The sequence below is a fragment of the Ahaetulla prasina genome, chromosome 3 (assembly GCF_028640845.1).
Source record: "Ahaetulla prasina isolate Xishuangbanna chromosome 3, ASM2864084v1, whole genome shotgun sequence".
NCBI classification, from domain to species: Eukaryota; Metazoa; Chordata; class Lepidosauria; order Squamata; family Colubridae; genus Ahaetulla; species Ahaetulla prasina.
The window spans coordinates 158199076-158212466 of record NC_080541.1 but is presented as its reverse complement, the minus strand read 5'-3'; the positions used below and the strand labels follow the sequence as shown (position 1 = coordinate 158212466).

The following is a 13391-nucleotide window of genomic DNA, read 5'->3' as shown; positions in this document are numbered from 1 at the left end:
TTAATGTATTAGATGTGTTATGACCACCCACTTCAGAAGAGTGCCTTATGAAAAAAAAAAGCATAAAAGGTCAGCTGTAGGGTACAAATCCTTTATCAGTCAATCATGATATTTGAGAAACAGTGTATGGAGAGGTAGGGTGTTTGCACTGCGTGGGTAAAAAAAAAAAAGTCCAGATGATGGCCACAGCAATGTGATTGAAACTTTGGCTTTTTTATTTGTGTCACACATACAACCCCAAAATACAGGTGGATCTTTGATCACACCGTTGTGTCTACCATTTTGAATTTTGACATTACAATCATAGGTGGGTTTCAGCAGGTTCTGACCAGTTCTGGAGAACCAGTAGCGGAAATTTTGAGTAGTTCAGAGAACTGGTAGTAAAAATTCTGACTGGCCCTGCCCACATCTATTCTCTGTCTCCCAAATCCCAGCTGATTAGGGGAAATGGGGATTTTGCAGTAACCTTCCCCTGGATTGGGGACAGAATGGAGATTTTACAGTATCCTTCCCCTGCCACACCCACCAAGCCATGCCACATCCACCAAGCCACACCCACAGAACCGGTAGTAAAAAGTTTTGAAACCCGCCACTGATTACAACCTATGGACACATCTGTGGTTTGTGCTTGCAGCTAAACTTGATGTTATAAATGGATCCCCAATCTGTTTTCTATCTTCTTTTATAGCAGTTTAAGCAATGGATAGTCCTTCCCAATATAGATGAGAGAGTAAAGTGCTGTTTGGAAGGGCTTAATCTCCCCTCCCAGCCACAACTGTCCATGTAGGTTGGAATCATCATCTCCATAGGGAAAACATTACACTGGATCGGTTGCAGAGCAAGCTGGAAGACACTATTCTCCTTAAGAACTAGGGCAGGATAACTTGTGGGTTTAAATTTAATTAAATTTAATGTATTAGATGTGTTATGACCACCCACTTCAGAAGAGTGCCTTATGAAAAAAAAAAGTAAATAGAATTAAAACAGTTTAAACCCACATAAATAGGCAGTGCAGACTAAAACAGCTGCAACCATAAATAGTATAAAGCTACAAAATATGCCCCATCAATATATTACAATCACAGTTAAACCCAAGCCTGGGAATAGAACATTGCTTCTCTTCTAATTTTATATTCCAATCCCAAACCAAGGATATGAAAATGGCTAGAAACCCTCTACATCTCATGAAGTATCATTATGGACACTAAATGAGAATAAACTGTTCCTACTAATGGAAAAGAAAATGGAAAAATAGAAAGAGAGGTGCAGTCTCCTGAAGCTCCCAATTCACTAAATTAATGTTCAGATGGATGGATCTTTGAAGGACAGCTTTAGGTTTCTATTTGGTTCCTCAGTTGCAGTTCAGTTGGGTTGAAGATTTCCCTGTTTCTTCTGCAGCGAGGACTTCCTATCACGGTTTTGGGTCAGATAATATTTCCTTTCTACCGGTGGTGAAATCCAATTTTTTTACTACCGCTTCTGTGAGCATGGATTGTTGGGCATGATGTGGTGTGGCTTGGTGGGCGTGGCAGGGGAAGGATACTGCAAAATCTCCATTCCCACCCCACTCCAGGGGAAGGATACTGCAAAATCTCCATTCCCACCCCACTCCAGGGGAAGGATACTGCAAAATCTCCATTCCCACCCTATTCCACAAGAAGGATACTGCAAAATCTCCATTCCCACCCCACTCCAGGGGAAGGATACTGCAAAATCTCCATTCCCACCCCATTCTGGGGCCAGCCAGAGGTGGTATTTGCTGGTTCTCTGAACGGCTCAAAATTTTCGCTACCAGTTCTCCAGAACCTGTCAGAATCTGCTGGATTGCACCCCTGCTTTCTACCCAAAGAGGAAATTCTCTCTCAGATAAATTAGTTTTGCTTAACTGTTCTAAATCAACTGTCTTGATTCAGAACTCCTTCAATTACATGCACAGATTGCTCATGTTTTTAATTTGGTCATATATGTGTTTGCTTTCGTTTGTACCTTATGCTTAGTTCACTGTTCTCGGACAGTGTTAAAAATTTTGTTCTTTTATTTGCTGATTTTTAGGCAAGTTTTCCTCTGGATTGAATGAAAATATGTGAGGAATTAGCAGATGTGTATTTCTGCCTTATGGGAGCAAATTGCATAGAAGACCACTTGAGTCTGTCAGATTCCAATGAAATTTCATGATCTATACATCACATCCATGATAAAGCTTTAATTACAGCTACTAATTTTTTTCTTCCTCCTTTGATTGAATGGTAGTGAATGCTCAAGATAATGAAGACCATGTTCCTCTCCACTTCTGCTCTCGATTTGGACATCAGGATATCGTCAGGTTCTTGCTCCAAAGTAATTTTGAAGTCCAATCCCATGTGGTTAACATTTATGGAGACACGCCACTACACTTGTGAGTAACAAGAAATCCAGGCCTTTTTCCCCCCTCCTTAATGTGCACTAATTTCCACTGTTCTAAAAACAGTGTCTTGATCATTTTCTCTCTTTCTAGGGCTTGCTACAATGGAAAATTTGAAGTTGTAAAGGAGTTAATCCAACTTTCAGGAACAGAAAGTCTCACTAAGGAAAATATATTTAGTGAAACTGCCTTTCATAGGTATTCTGTTTTATGTTTGATTTTTCACCCCTCTTTTTCCAAATCAAAAAAATTACTGAATCATTCTGTCTGTCAAATATTTGATTGGTTACTCAAAATGTTACTGAAAAGGATTGGTAAACCCAATTTTATCTCCTTTTCCTAGAATACTCACCTGATCTCAATCCTACACTTTCCTTTTTGCAAGTCTTACTTACTGTTTTCCATGCTGCAAAATGCATCTGCTATAAAACACATCTGATGAGTCTCATATTTGTACCAAGTATCATTAGTGAGGAAAAATTCTAGGTGGCCAAAGCTATAAAACTATGAAATAACACAAATACAACACCCAGAACTTAAAGATAAAAACAGAAGTAATCTGTGCAAAGAAAATGAAAAGCAAGAGGACTTAGCAATATTAGAATTGCATCAACAATATACACAGAAGCTCTGAAAATATTTGTATTTTTTAAAAAAACTTTACACGATTACCTTTCTTAGAATTTACTGGTCTGTGATGAAATTCAATAGAGATCTATGGGTACAACAATGCAAAAATATGAAGTTAGTTCTTTCTTCAAAGAATTGCTTCCTTCAGTCATTTTTTTTTATCTATATATGGCTCAACAGAGGCATTTGAGAGTAAAGATTTGTTTCTTTAATATAAATTTTGTGAACCATCATATAGGAAGATGTGTGTGTGTATAGCTAGATAGATGATAGAGATAGATAGATAGATAGATAGATAGATAGATAGATAGATAGATAGATAGATAGATAGATAGATAGATAGACAATTTTTCTAATCTTAGGTATTTGTGTTTCTTATACATTATTGACTAAATATTCCTCAATAACCGATTTGATTTTGTTTTCAAAAATTCTTCTAATTCATTCAGTGCATGTACCTATGGCAAGAACATAGAACTGGTGAAGTTTCTTCTTGATCAGAATGTAATGAGTCTCAATCACCAGGGTAGAGACGGACATACAGGTAAATTACTAAGGGTCAGTTTGTGCTGTGTCTGTGCAAGAACTAAGGAAAGAAAATGTATATGATCCAAAACAATAATTAGAAGAACTATTCTGTGATAGACCAGCCAATAATTAGGCCAGAAAATTAACGTTCAGAGAACTATGAATGCAATAAATGCAACAATTGTCTCTGAATGACATATATTCCCTGACATGCAGTGATGCTGAAGTCTATTCCAGGCTTAAACTATCTTTTCCAGGCGAGTAGTCTAGGCTGGGAAGTTAAAAAGACATCGTGGTAGGCAGTGGTGGGATTAAAAAAAATTACTAGTGGTTCTGTGGGTGTGGCTTGGTGGGTGTGGCATGGCTTGGTGGGCGTGGCTTGTGCGCGTGGCAGGGGAAGGATACTGTAAAATCTCCATTCCCTCCCCACTCCAGGGAAGGATACTGCAAAATACCCATTTTCTCCCGATCATCTGGGACTCGGGAGGCAGAGAATAGATGGGTGCAGGGCCAGTCAGAGGTGGTATTTGCTGGTTCTCTGAACTACTTAAAATTTCTGCTATTGGTTCTCCAGAACTGGTCAGAACCTGCTGAATACCACCTCTGGTGGTAACAGGACCTATCTACGTAATCATCTGAAATCAAGCTCAACTGAAACAATCTACTCTTTCTCATACCCTTTAAATCCATTTTATTATTCTGTAGCCCTTTATACTGATATGAACATTTTTCTTATAACCATGCTTTTTTTTTCTCCTCCTCCCATTCCTCCTCGTCTTTCAGGGTTACATTCTGCTTGCTATCATGGCCATATCCGCCTCGTCCAATTTTTGCTGGACAATGGAGCTGATATGAATTTAGTAGCCTCTGACTCCAGTAGGTCCAGCGGTGAAAAAGATGAACAAACCTGTTTGATGTGGGCCTATGAAAAAGGTAGTGTTCTTTAAGTATTCCTCTTTGTGAGTTAAAAGAAGGTGTTACAAATCAGAAAAGCAGAACAACATAGGAATCTTTTGAAAATGGCTGTTCATGTGCATCCACTTCTGACACTAAGAGAATGCAGAAGACCAAGTATTGGATTTATGTTCTCAGAAATGCTAACCCGGTAGCCAAAGTTTGAATTCCACGCCAATTCAATCTTGACCTTTCTCAACACCTATAAAATAAAAATCCAAAAATCCATAATTGTATGCCTGAGTTCAGAAAAGGCAATATCTACCTGTACAGTATAGAAAAGACTTTTTAAAAGTCTTCCCCCCCCCATTATTACTGAACAAGGTTTCACAGACAGCATTACAATACAGTTATCCATGAAGTTCATTATGAAGTCAAGGACTACTATTGATTTTATGTGGAAAGAAACTTTGGTTCTACTGCAAAGGGCAGAAGCGGACACCTCTTTTAAAGATAGAGAGCTATCCTTGATTTCCTGCAGAAATCCTGCAAAAAAGCTGCATATTACACATTTTGCAGGTCTGGTCTGATAACACCTCATTTCTACTTCTCTTTTCCCTCCAAACTCATCTAGAAAATTGTTGAGGTCTGGAAGCTATTTCTTTCATGCTTATCCATCGCTGAGCCAAAATATATTTTGACATGAAAATGTGCCCAAATTCGCATAAGCTTCTATTCACTCTGAAGTCATCAACAACCATTCTTGAGTGTGACATTTTTATGGGTTATAAATTTGAGATTGTAATCTCATGTCATTCAGAGTGAATTCCAAGTTGCTTATAAATGCATTTTACCCCAGAATTATTTAGCTTTATAAATATACCAGTGCATTAGAAATAACCTCTTTTTTTTATGAACTGCCAGTTCTTTATCACTTGACTGGTTTATCACATTTACATATTCTCTGAGCAACATTCAGTCAGGTTAAAAAAGTTACAATATTTAAAACATTCAAAATATTACGTTTTTTTGGAAAAAGAAAACATTATTTTTTTTAAAAAAAAAATCCAATAAAGAAGACATCCTAAAAGAATGTAACGCCTTACAATGTGAGAAGAGATTAAAGCTGGTTTTGAATGGGGGCACAACTGTGTGTTTGTGTATGTATGCATGTTTTCTCTCAGAGTTACAGGTAATCCTTTACTTACGACAACAATTGAGTCCAATATTTCTGTTGCTAAGTGAGAGTTGTTAAGCTATTAAGTGAGTTTTGCCCCATTTTATGACCTTTCTTGCCACAGTTGCTAAGTGAAACACTGCAGTTGTTAAGTTGGTAACACAGTTGTTAAGTGAATCTGGCTTTCCCATTGACTTTGCTTCTCAGAAGATTGCAAAGCATGACCCAGGGACACTGCAACCATCATAAATATAAATCAGTTGCCCAGCATCTTAATTTTGATCATGTGACGTAATCATGGGGATGCTGCAATGGTCGTAAGTGTGAAAAACACTCATAAGTCACTTTTTTCAATGCCATTGTAACTTTGAACGGCCACTAAATGAACTGTTGTGGGTGACTATGAATCGATTATATAATTGCCATGGTATGTGTAATGTATCCAAGAATACAAGATGTTTTATGGTGCCTTTAAATTTAATTTTAAATTCTTTAAATTTTATTCAACAACAGTATTGTTCGACATTTCATGATGTACTTTTGAACTGCCTTCTCAGATTCTCTGTTGGCAATGTGGTACTTCTATGTTGTTCTTGCTTGCTTCTAATGGCGATTGCTATTTTTCAGGACACGATGCTATTGTCACCCTTTTGAAACATTACAAAAGACCCCAGGATGAATCCCCTTGTAATGAATACTCTCTACCTGGAGGAGGTGTGGTGTTGCTGAACTATTCACTTTGCATGGCTAAAAATAACCTTAAGAGCTGCTTTGTTCCAAAGAACTAGATAGCTGTAAGGCCAGACAATGTGAACAGCCTCAAAACAGTGCAGGAAGAGTTAATAGCATAAGCAGACATCATTGCTGATGGCAGAACCTAATCAGTTTCTTAGGGCCCAGATGGAATAATTTTTTTTTATTTTTTTTTTAATTACTTTTTTTACAACAAACAAACAAAAAAAAATACATTATTACACCCTTGTGCTATACATAAAAGGAAGATTTGGGTCTTCGGATATATCCTCATGATTGCCAAAATTGGGCCCAGATGGAATAATAAGGTAAGAGAGAAGGATGAGATCAGGCCATTAGCAGGAGATTATTTTAATACACCTGGAGAACAAGCAAGACATTGAGAAAGAAAGGCAAGGCTAGAGAAATATAAGATTATAGCAAGGAAGGAGAGGAAATTCAGGGGCATTACAAATGGCCGTAGGCTGAGAAGATAAGAGAAGCTCAGGAAATGAGAGCCTAAGTGAATAAAAATAGGATAGTCAATAGTTCATAAGGTAAGGAAATCCTCTGAAAATGGAAACTATAAAGGATGTAAAACAAAAATAAGCGTCAGGTATACTATGTAAGATTTGGCTTCCCTCCTACAATGACTACACAGAAAATCAGCAATTATAGGTACTTAGGGGTCTATGCACTCTTTCAATAAGCAAAGGAAGATGAGAAGGCTCTGATTGCATTATGCCCTTATAGTAATTATATGTAAATTGTCAATTATATGTAGCAGGGGTTAATCATAAATCTACTACAGGGGTGTCAAACTTGTGGCCTGTGAGTTGGATGTGTCATATGCCGGCCACTCCCACCCCCGGTTTAACGAAGGGGGGGAAACTCATGATATGTCACATGACTATAATGTGATGCCGTGAGTTTGACACCCCTGATCTAGTAGGTCTGACCATGTCCCATTAACATTATATATTATAGTCTATATAAAAGAGGCAATAAACTTGAGTAACATTGAATCAAGGTTAACTGTAAGAAAAAAAATGCCATTCCAAATACTTTGGCCACCTAATGAGAAGGAAGGACTTACTGGAGAAGAGCCTAATATTGGGAACGATTGAGGGCAAAAGAAGAAGGGGACGATAGAAAATGAGGTGGCTGGATGGAGTCTCTGAAGCAGTCAGTGTGAGCTTAAATGGACTCTGGGATAGGTAGAGGACAGGAAGGCCTGGAGGAATGATGTCCATGGGGTCGCGATGGGTTGGACACAACTTCACAACTAACAACAACACATTACATCCAAGTTTAAGGGTAGAGAGAGAATCCATTTTGTGACTGATTTTTTTTCTGTTATGTTTGTCAAAAAATTGAAGGATATTGCATGTAATGACTGCTGGCTTCAGCCTATTCTTTGAAGTTTGTTTTCAAGAATGATATGATTTATTGATTGATTATATGCCCTCATCAGGGGTGAAATCTACTTACCTTCCTTCCCGGCTCAGGAGTGCACACATGTGCGCATCACGTGCATGCTCAGACCTGCGCAAGCGCAAAACCTTCTGCACATTCACAGAAGGTAAAAAACACATTATTTCCTGGTTAAAACCAGGAAGTAATGACACCCAGGCAGGTGGGTGGAGCTTCGCTCTGCCATTGCTACCGGATCACCAAGCTACCAGCCGCAATCACTACCGGATCGCGCGATCTGGTCTTATCCGGTAGTATTTCACTCCTGGCCCATATCAACTTTGACTCCTAGTGACTATATAGATTTATTTATTTATTTATTTATTTGTCATAACAGCATACATAAGCATAAGCATGAAGTATCGATACAACATATAAGTATATATATTAGTATAAGCATGTAATAACTATATTAATTGGATATAATGAAAGGAAACAGTAGGACAGGAACGGTACGCACGTTTGTGCTCTTATGCACACCCCTTATAGACCTCTTAGGAAAGGGGTGAGGTCAATAGTAGACAGTTTTTAGTTAAAGCTTTGGGGACTTTGAGAAGAGACTATAGAGTCAGGTAGTGTATTCCAAGCATTAACAACTCTGTTACTGAAGTCATATTTTCTGCAATCAAGATTGGAGTGGTTACTATTAAGTTTAAATCTATTGTTTGCTCTTGTATTGTTGTGATTGAAGCTGAAGTAGTCTTCAACAGGAAGGACATTGCAATAGATGATTCTATGAGTTAAACACAGGTCCTGTCAGAGGCGGCGGAGTTCTAAGTTTTCTAAACCCAGGATTTCAAGTCTGGTGGCATAAGGTATTTTGTTGTATTCAGAGGAGTGGAGAACTTTTCTTGTTAAATATTTCTGGACACATTCAATTGTAGATAGAGTTCCTCCATAACAATCTATCTGTACCTTGTTTTTTCAAGTCTTTCAACTGTTGGCCACTGTAACCTAGTTCATCCACTTGGCATCTGGTCATATATTTTTTCTCTTCCCTTTGATCTTTCCCAGCATTAGAGCCTTTCCCAGAGGGCTGGGCCTTTGCACAATATGTCCAATCCAGGATAATTTGAGCCTGGTCATTTGTGCCTCAAGTGAGAACTCTGGGTTGATTTGTTCAATGATCCATTGGGTTGTTTCATGGCTGTCCATTCTCAGGAGCCTTTCCAACACCAAAGTTCAAAGTCTCTACTATTCTTAGAATATTAGAATAGAAATATTCTTCATGTCCTATCCTGCTTCTTTAAAGTCCAACCTTCATTTCATAGCATTCAATGGAATACAGCGATCTGTACAATTCTGATCTTTGTAGTTATAGATACATCACAAAAGGCGGAAGCTATCCAACACTTTGATAGCTTAATTGTGAATTCTAAGACTGGTTGTACTCCTATTGTCATTCATTTGATATTCTTTACGTTTAATTTTAGTCCCATTTTTTCTCCATAGTCTGACTTTTCATACTAGGGCTTTCGGATCCTTTGCATTTTCTTTAAGGGTAGAGTCATCAGCATAGTGCAGGTTATTGAAGTTTCTTCCTCCAATTTTAAAAATGATCATATTTTCCCAATCCAGCTTCCCTTAATAGGAAGCATATTCAGCATATACTGTAGATTGAGTAAAAAAGGGGAAGGGGGATATGCAGCCTTGTAGCCCTCATTTGCCAACATAGAACCACTCTCGTTCACCAGATTCTGTGCATGCTGTAGTTTCCTGACCTCTATATAAATTTACTATGAGGATAATCAGAGGTTCTCGGCTTCCCATTTTTCCCTAGCTTGACATGATTGACACAATCAAAGGTTTTTCTATAATTGACAAGGCACACACTGACTTCTTTTTTGTATTCTTTGACTTCCTCATTTAGACAAACAACATCAGCAATGGTGGCTTGGATTTCTCAGCCTTTTATAAAGCCATCTTAAACATCTGGCATCTCTTTTTCCATCCATTATTTTGCTAATATGTGAGGTTAAAGATATTGCACAATAGTTTGCATGCTCTATTAAGTCTCTTTTTTTGTATTAGAATGTAGAATTCTAATATTGTTCCAATCAGTCAGCTACTGTATTGTTCTCCAGATTTGGAGAATAGCTTTGCCTGGTTAGAAATTTGGTTGATTCTTCTTCTGTGGCTTGTAATATTTCAGTGAGTATTCCATCAATTCCTGCAGCCTTCCAACTTGGTAATGACAGGAGTACTAGTTTAACTTCATCTTTTAGTTGTAGAGGTACTTGTAGGTAAGGAATATCTTCTCAGGTATCCTGGATGTTGACATCTGTACTATATAGTGTTTCAAATTGACATCTTCCTTTGATCTTCTTTGAATTTGTTACTATCTGTCCATTGTTATCCTTCAGCATATCAGCTAGAAGTTGGAACTTTTTTCTCTGTTTAGAGATCTTTTGAAAGTTTTTCCATCTCTGTTTCCAACTTTGGTGTCTTTACAGACATGTTATAATGCTGCTGCTTGTCTGAAACTGTTAAGTTCTTTTCTGAGATGTTCTTTTACTTTCTCGGCAATTTCTGCAGTTTGTTCTGACATTCCAGTATTCCAGTTTTCTTGTCTTTCTTCATTCTTGGCAATCTCTTTTCACTTTCATCCTTAACAACAACCTGTTTAAGTTCAATTTCTTTGTTTCTCTATCAATAAAGTTTAGAACTTCAAAGAGATTCCTGATGTTCTCCTTGAAATGGATGGATATATGTTCAAGATCATATTGTGGAACTTGACTGGCTGGCTTTATCTTCTTTAGCTTAATTTGGAGATTGCACATGAACAGTTCATGGTCTGTTCCACAGTCAATACCTGCCCATGTCTTTGAAGTTATAATTGAACTCCTCCAGATCCTTTTAGTACTAATATAGCCAATGTGATTTCTATACACTCCATGCAAATATGTTATTTTAATTGTTGTTTTAATCTGTATATTGTATTGTTTTAAATCTGGCTGAGTCCTTCGGGAGAAGGGCGGTATAAAAATCTAAATAATAAATAAATTAAATATATAAATTAAAAGAGCCAAGTGTAGTATAGGGAAAATTAGCCAGTGAATGTCCTCCACAGTCTCTGAATCCATTAGATAGATAGGTAAATCTGTCTGGTAAGTAATGATTACAAGCAAGAAGTGTGATTTATAAAATCCTACTTTAAATATAGGGGCTCTGTTGTGCCTAGGAATGTCAGGCTCTTTCTTATAAACCAATTAATGAAATACCACCCAGAAAAATTACTGTTTTTCCTCACATTTGAAACTGATCGTAATCTCTTTTTTTAGAATTTTTTTTTATTTTTAATACAAACAAACATAAAAACATCATCCATCCAAATACAGTGTGTCAGTAGGCTGGTTACAAGTCTTTAGTGCAATTTCAAAATATGTATATCATTGATTTATCTAATCTTACATTTTATCATCCAATATATATCCAAATGTTTAATCAGTTGATCCTTTAATTAACTATAGTATTTTGCTCTCTCATTTCATGTAAGTTATTATAAATCCATATTTTATCTTATTATATCATTTATTCCATCATCTTAAATCTATTGTATCATTCAGTAAATTTTCCCTTATAAGAAACTCCAATCCTTTTTAACATATTTTCCCTTCTAGCCATTGATAAAATAAATCCCATATCTTATAATATTGCTTATCTTCCTGTTCTCTAATTTCAAATGTCAATTTACTCATTTCTGCACATTCCATTATTTTCTTAATAATTTCGTCTTGCTATGGTTATTTCTCATTTTTCCAGTTCTTAACAAATACAAGAAAGTGATTGTAATCTTGAAATCTCTCAAACTGGTGGTATGATGTGAGACTTTGTTTTGCAGTACTCAGAGTGAGGGAGCTGTTCAAGGCATGTAATACTTTTCTCCCATTGATGCTGTCTAGAAGGTTTCCTTTCCCTGGTGTAAAACATCAAATAATTCAGGCAAATATATTGGAATGCCTTTTTTCTTCAAACTACACATGATTATTTCTTGGGATCATTTACTTTTTATTAAAATTAAGAAAAACTTAAGAGTACTATCAACTTTTTTTCAGTACCCTAACTGGTGTTTGTTATGTAAAATGGCTAAAAGCAGCCCTTTGTATCTTGTTAGTGGATCATCTGTATTATCTAAATATCATTAAAACCCAATCTTGATTGTCTAAGGTATAAATTGGGGTTCATTTAGCGAATCTTAAAATATTTATATGTAACATCAACATGAACATAGCACTAAAAGTTGTTTTAGTAGAACATTCTAAATCTTTGGGTTGCATATATCTTTAGATTTTTTGACTGACATCATCATTTATTTTCAAAGCATGAGTAGGATTTAATTTGTTAAAAGAAAATTATTTGAAATATTATACACGTTTTGTTAAGACTTGTAAGGTTTACTTTCCTTTTTAAAATTTCAGATGGATCATACGTGTCAGTTCCTTCTCCTCTAGGGAAGATTAAAAGTATGACTAAAGGTATGTTGATTACTAAGAATTTTATTTTTAATATCTTACCAAAAATATTTTTATTGTAGGTAGGTAAATGTTTGAGAAACTGGCTTATTAATCTTTATAGCTTTTTTTTCTCATGCTGAAGTTTTATTAAGGCTAAGGTAGGTTAGATTCATCTTCTCAACATATCCACAGGCACACTTAAATCAGTGAGAGAATTCCTGAGCCTTTTTATCTTGGATAGGATACTATCTACACAATCTGTTCCTCAAGTGAGGCTTGCCAGCTTTTTCATTCAAATCTTCCCTGCATTTGAGAGCTTGCAAGAAATTTAACAGGCAGAGTCTTGGCTACAGCTCCATACTAGGGGGGAAAATACAGCTGCCATTTTTTCCTACAATTTTTCCCCCTGTAAGGAAGCTATTAAGATACAAAAATGCTATCAGAAATAAGCCAGGAAACCTAAGCACTAAAGCTCAGCGATATTGAAAATTGGTAACACCAGAGATGAGGCCAAAATGGAAAATGTATTTTATTTCAAACTTATAGTAAAACAGTACAACCCAGGAGTTTTGTTGGATTTTAGTTTGTCAGGGTTTGATAGGAAAAAACTCAGATTTGGCTGTTCTGTGTTGTGTTGACACAAAACTTCAAACAACTTTAAGAAATAGTGAAGACTCAAAACTGTCTTGGAAACCAAAAATTTGGATGCTTGCTACATAGCAGCAAAGAGATCCCCTAAGGAGCATGTTTGTGGCTCAGATACGGTAAATAGCCTGTCTGCCTTGAATTCAGAATATAGGTAGTGTAAGGAAATTGTGCAGCAGGTGTCCAAATGAAGTCATAGAAGTTGACATATACTTGTAGTTTTATATAAATAATTTCACATCTATATATACACCAAACAAGATAGTCAGGCACTACACGACTAACAAGATAGTCAGGCACTACATCATGAGGTAAATCATCAGATAAATCACAGAACAGCAAACCAAGCATATAGAAGAAAAAGGTGGGAAAAAAGGAAACGAGCTCTTTACATCCAGCAACCAATCATAACATAGATTACTTCATGCAGGAGCCAGCATTCCCCAACCAATCAAAC

At 36.6% G+C, this 13391-nt stretch overlaps 1 protein-coding gene across 3 annotated transcripts in view; it reads left to right on the top strand.

Annotated features, from left to right (window-relative positions):
• The window catches only part of TNNI3K (TNNI3 interacting kinase), a 242231-nt gene that overhangs the window by 68524 nt on the left and 160316 nt on the right, over positions 1-13391 (top strand). For all 3 annotated transcript variants that reach the window (XM_058176427.1, XM_058176428.1, XM_058176429.1), the window contains exons 8-13: positions 2251-2395; positions 2495-2599; positions 3481-3575; positions 4343-4492; positions 6258-6344; positions 12254-12310. In XM_058176427.1, coding sequence (XP_058032410.1) covers positions 2251-2395; positions 2495-2599; positions 3481-3575; positions 4343-4492; positions 6258-6344; positions 12254-12310 — 639 coding nt within the window. The remainder of the gene's footprint in view (positions 1-2250; positions 2396-2494; positions 2600-3480; positions 3576-4342; positions 4493-6257; positions 6345-12253; positions 12311-13391) is intronic.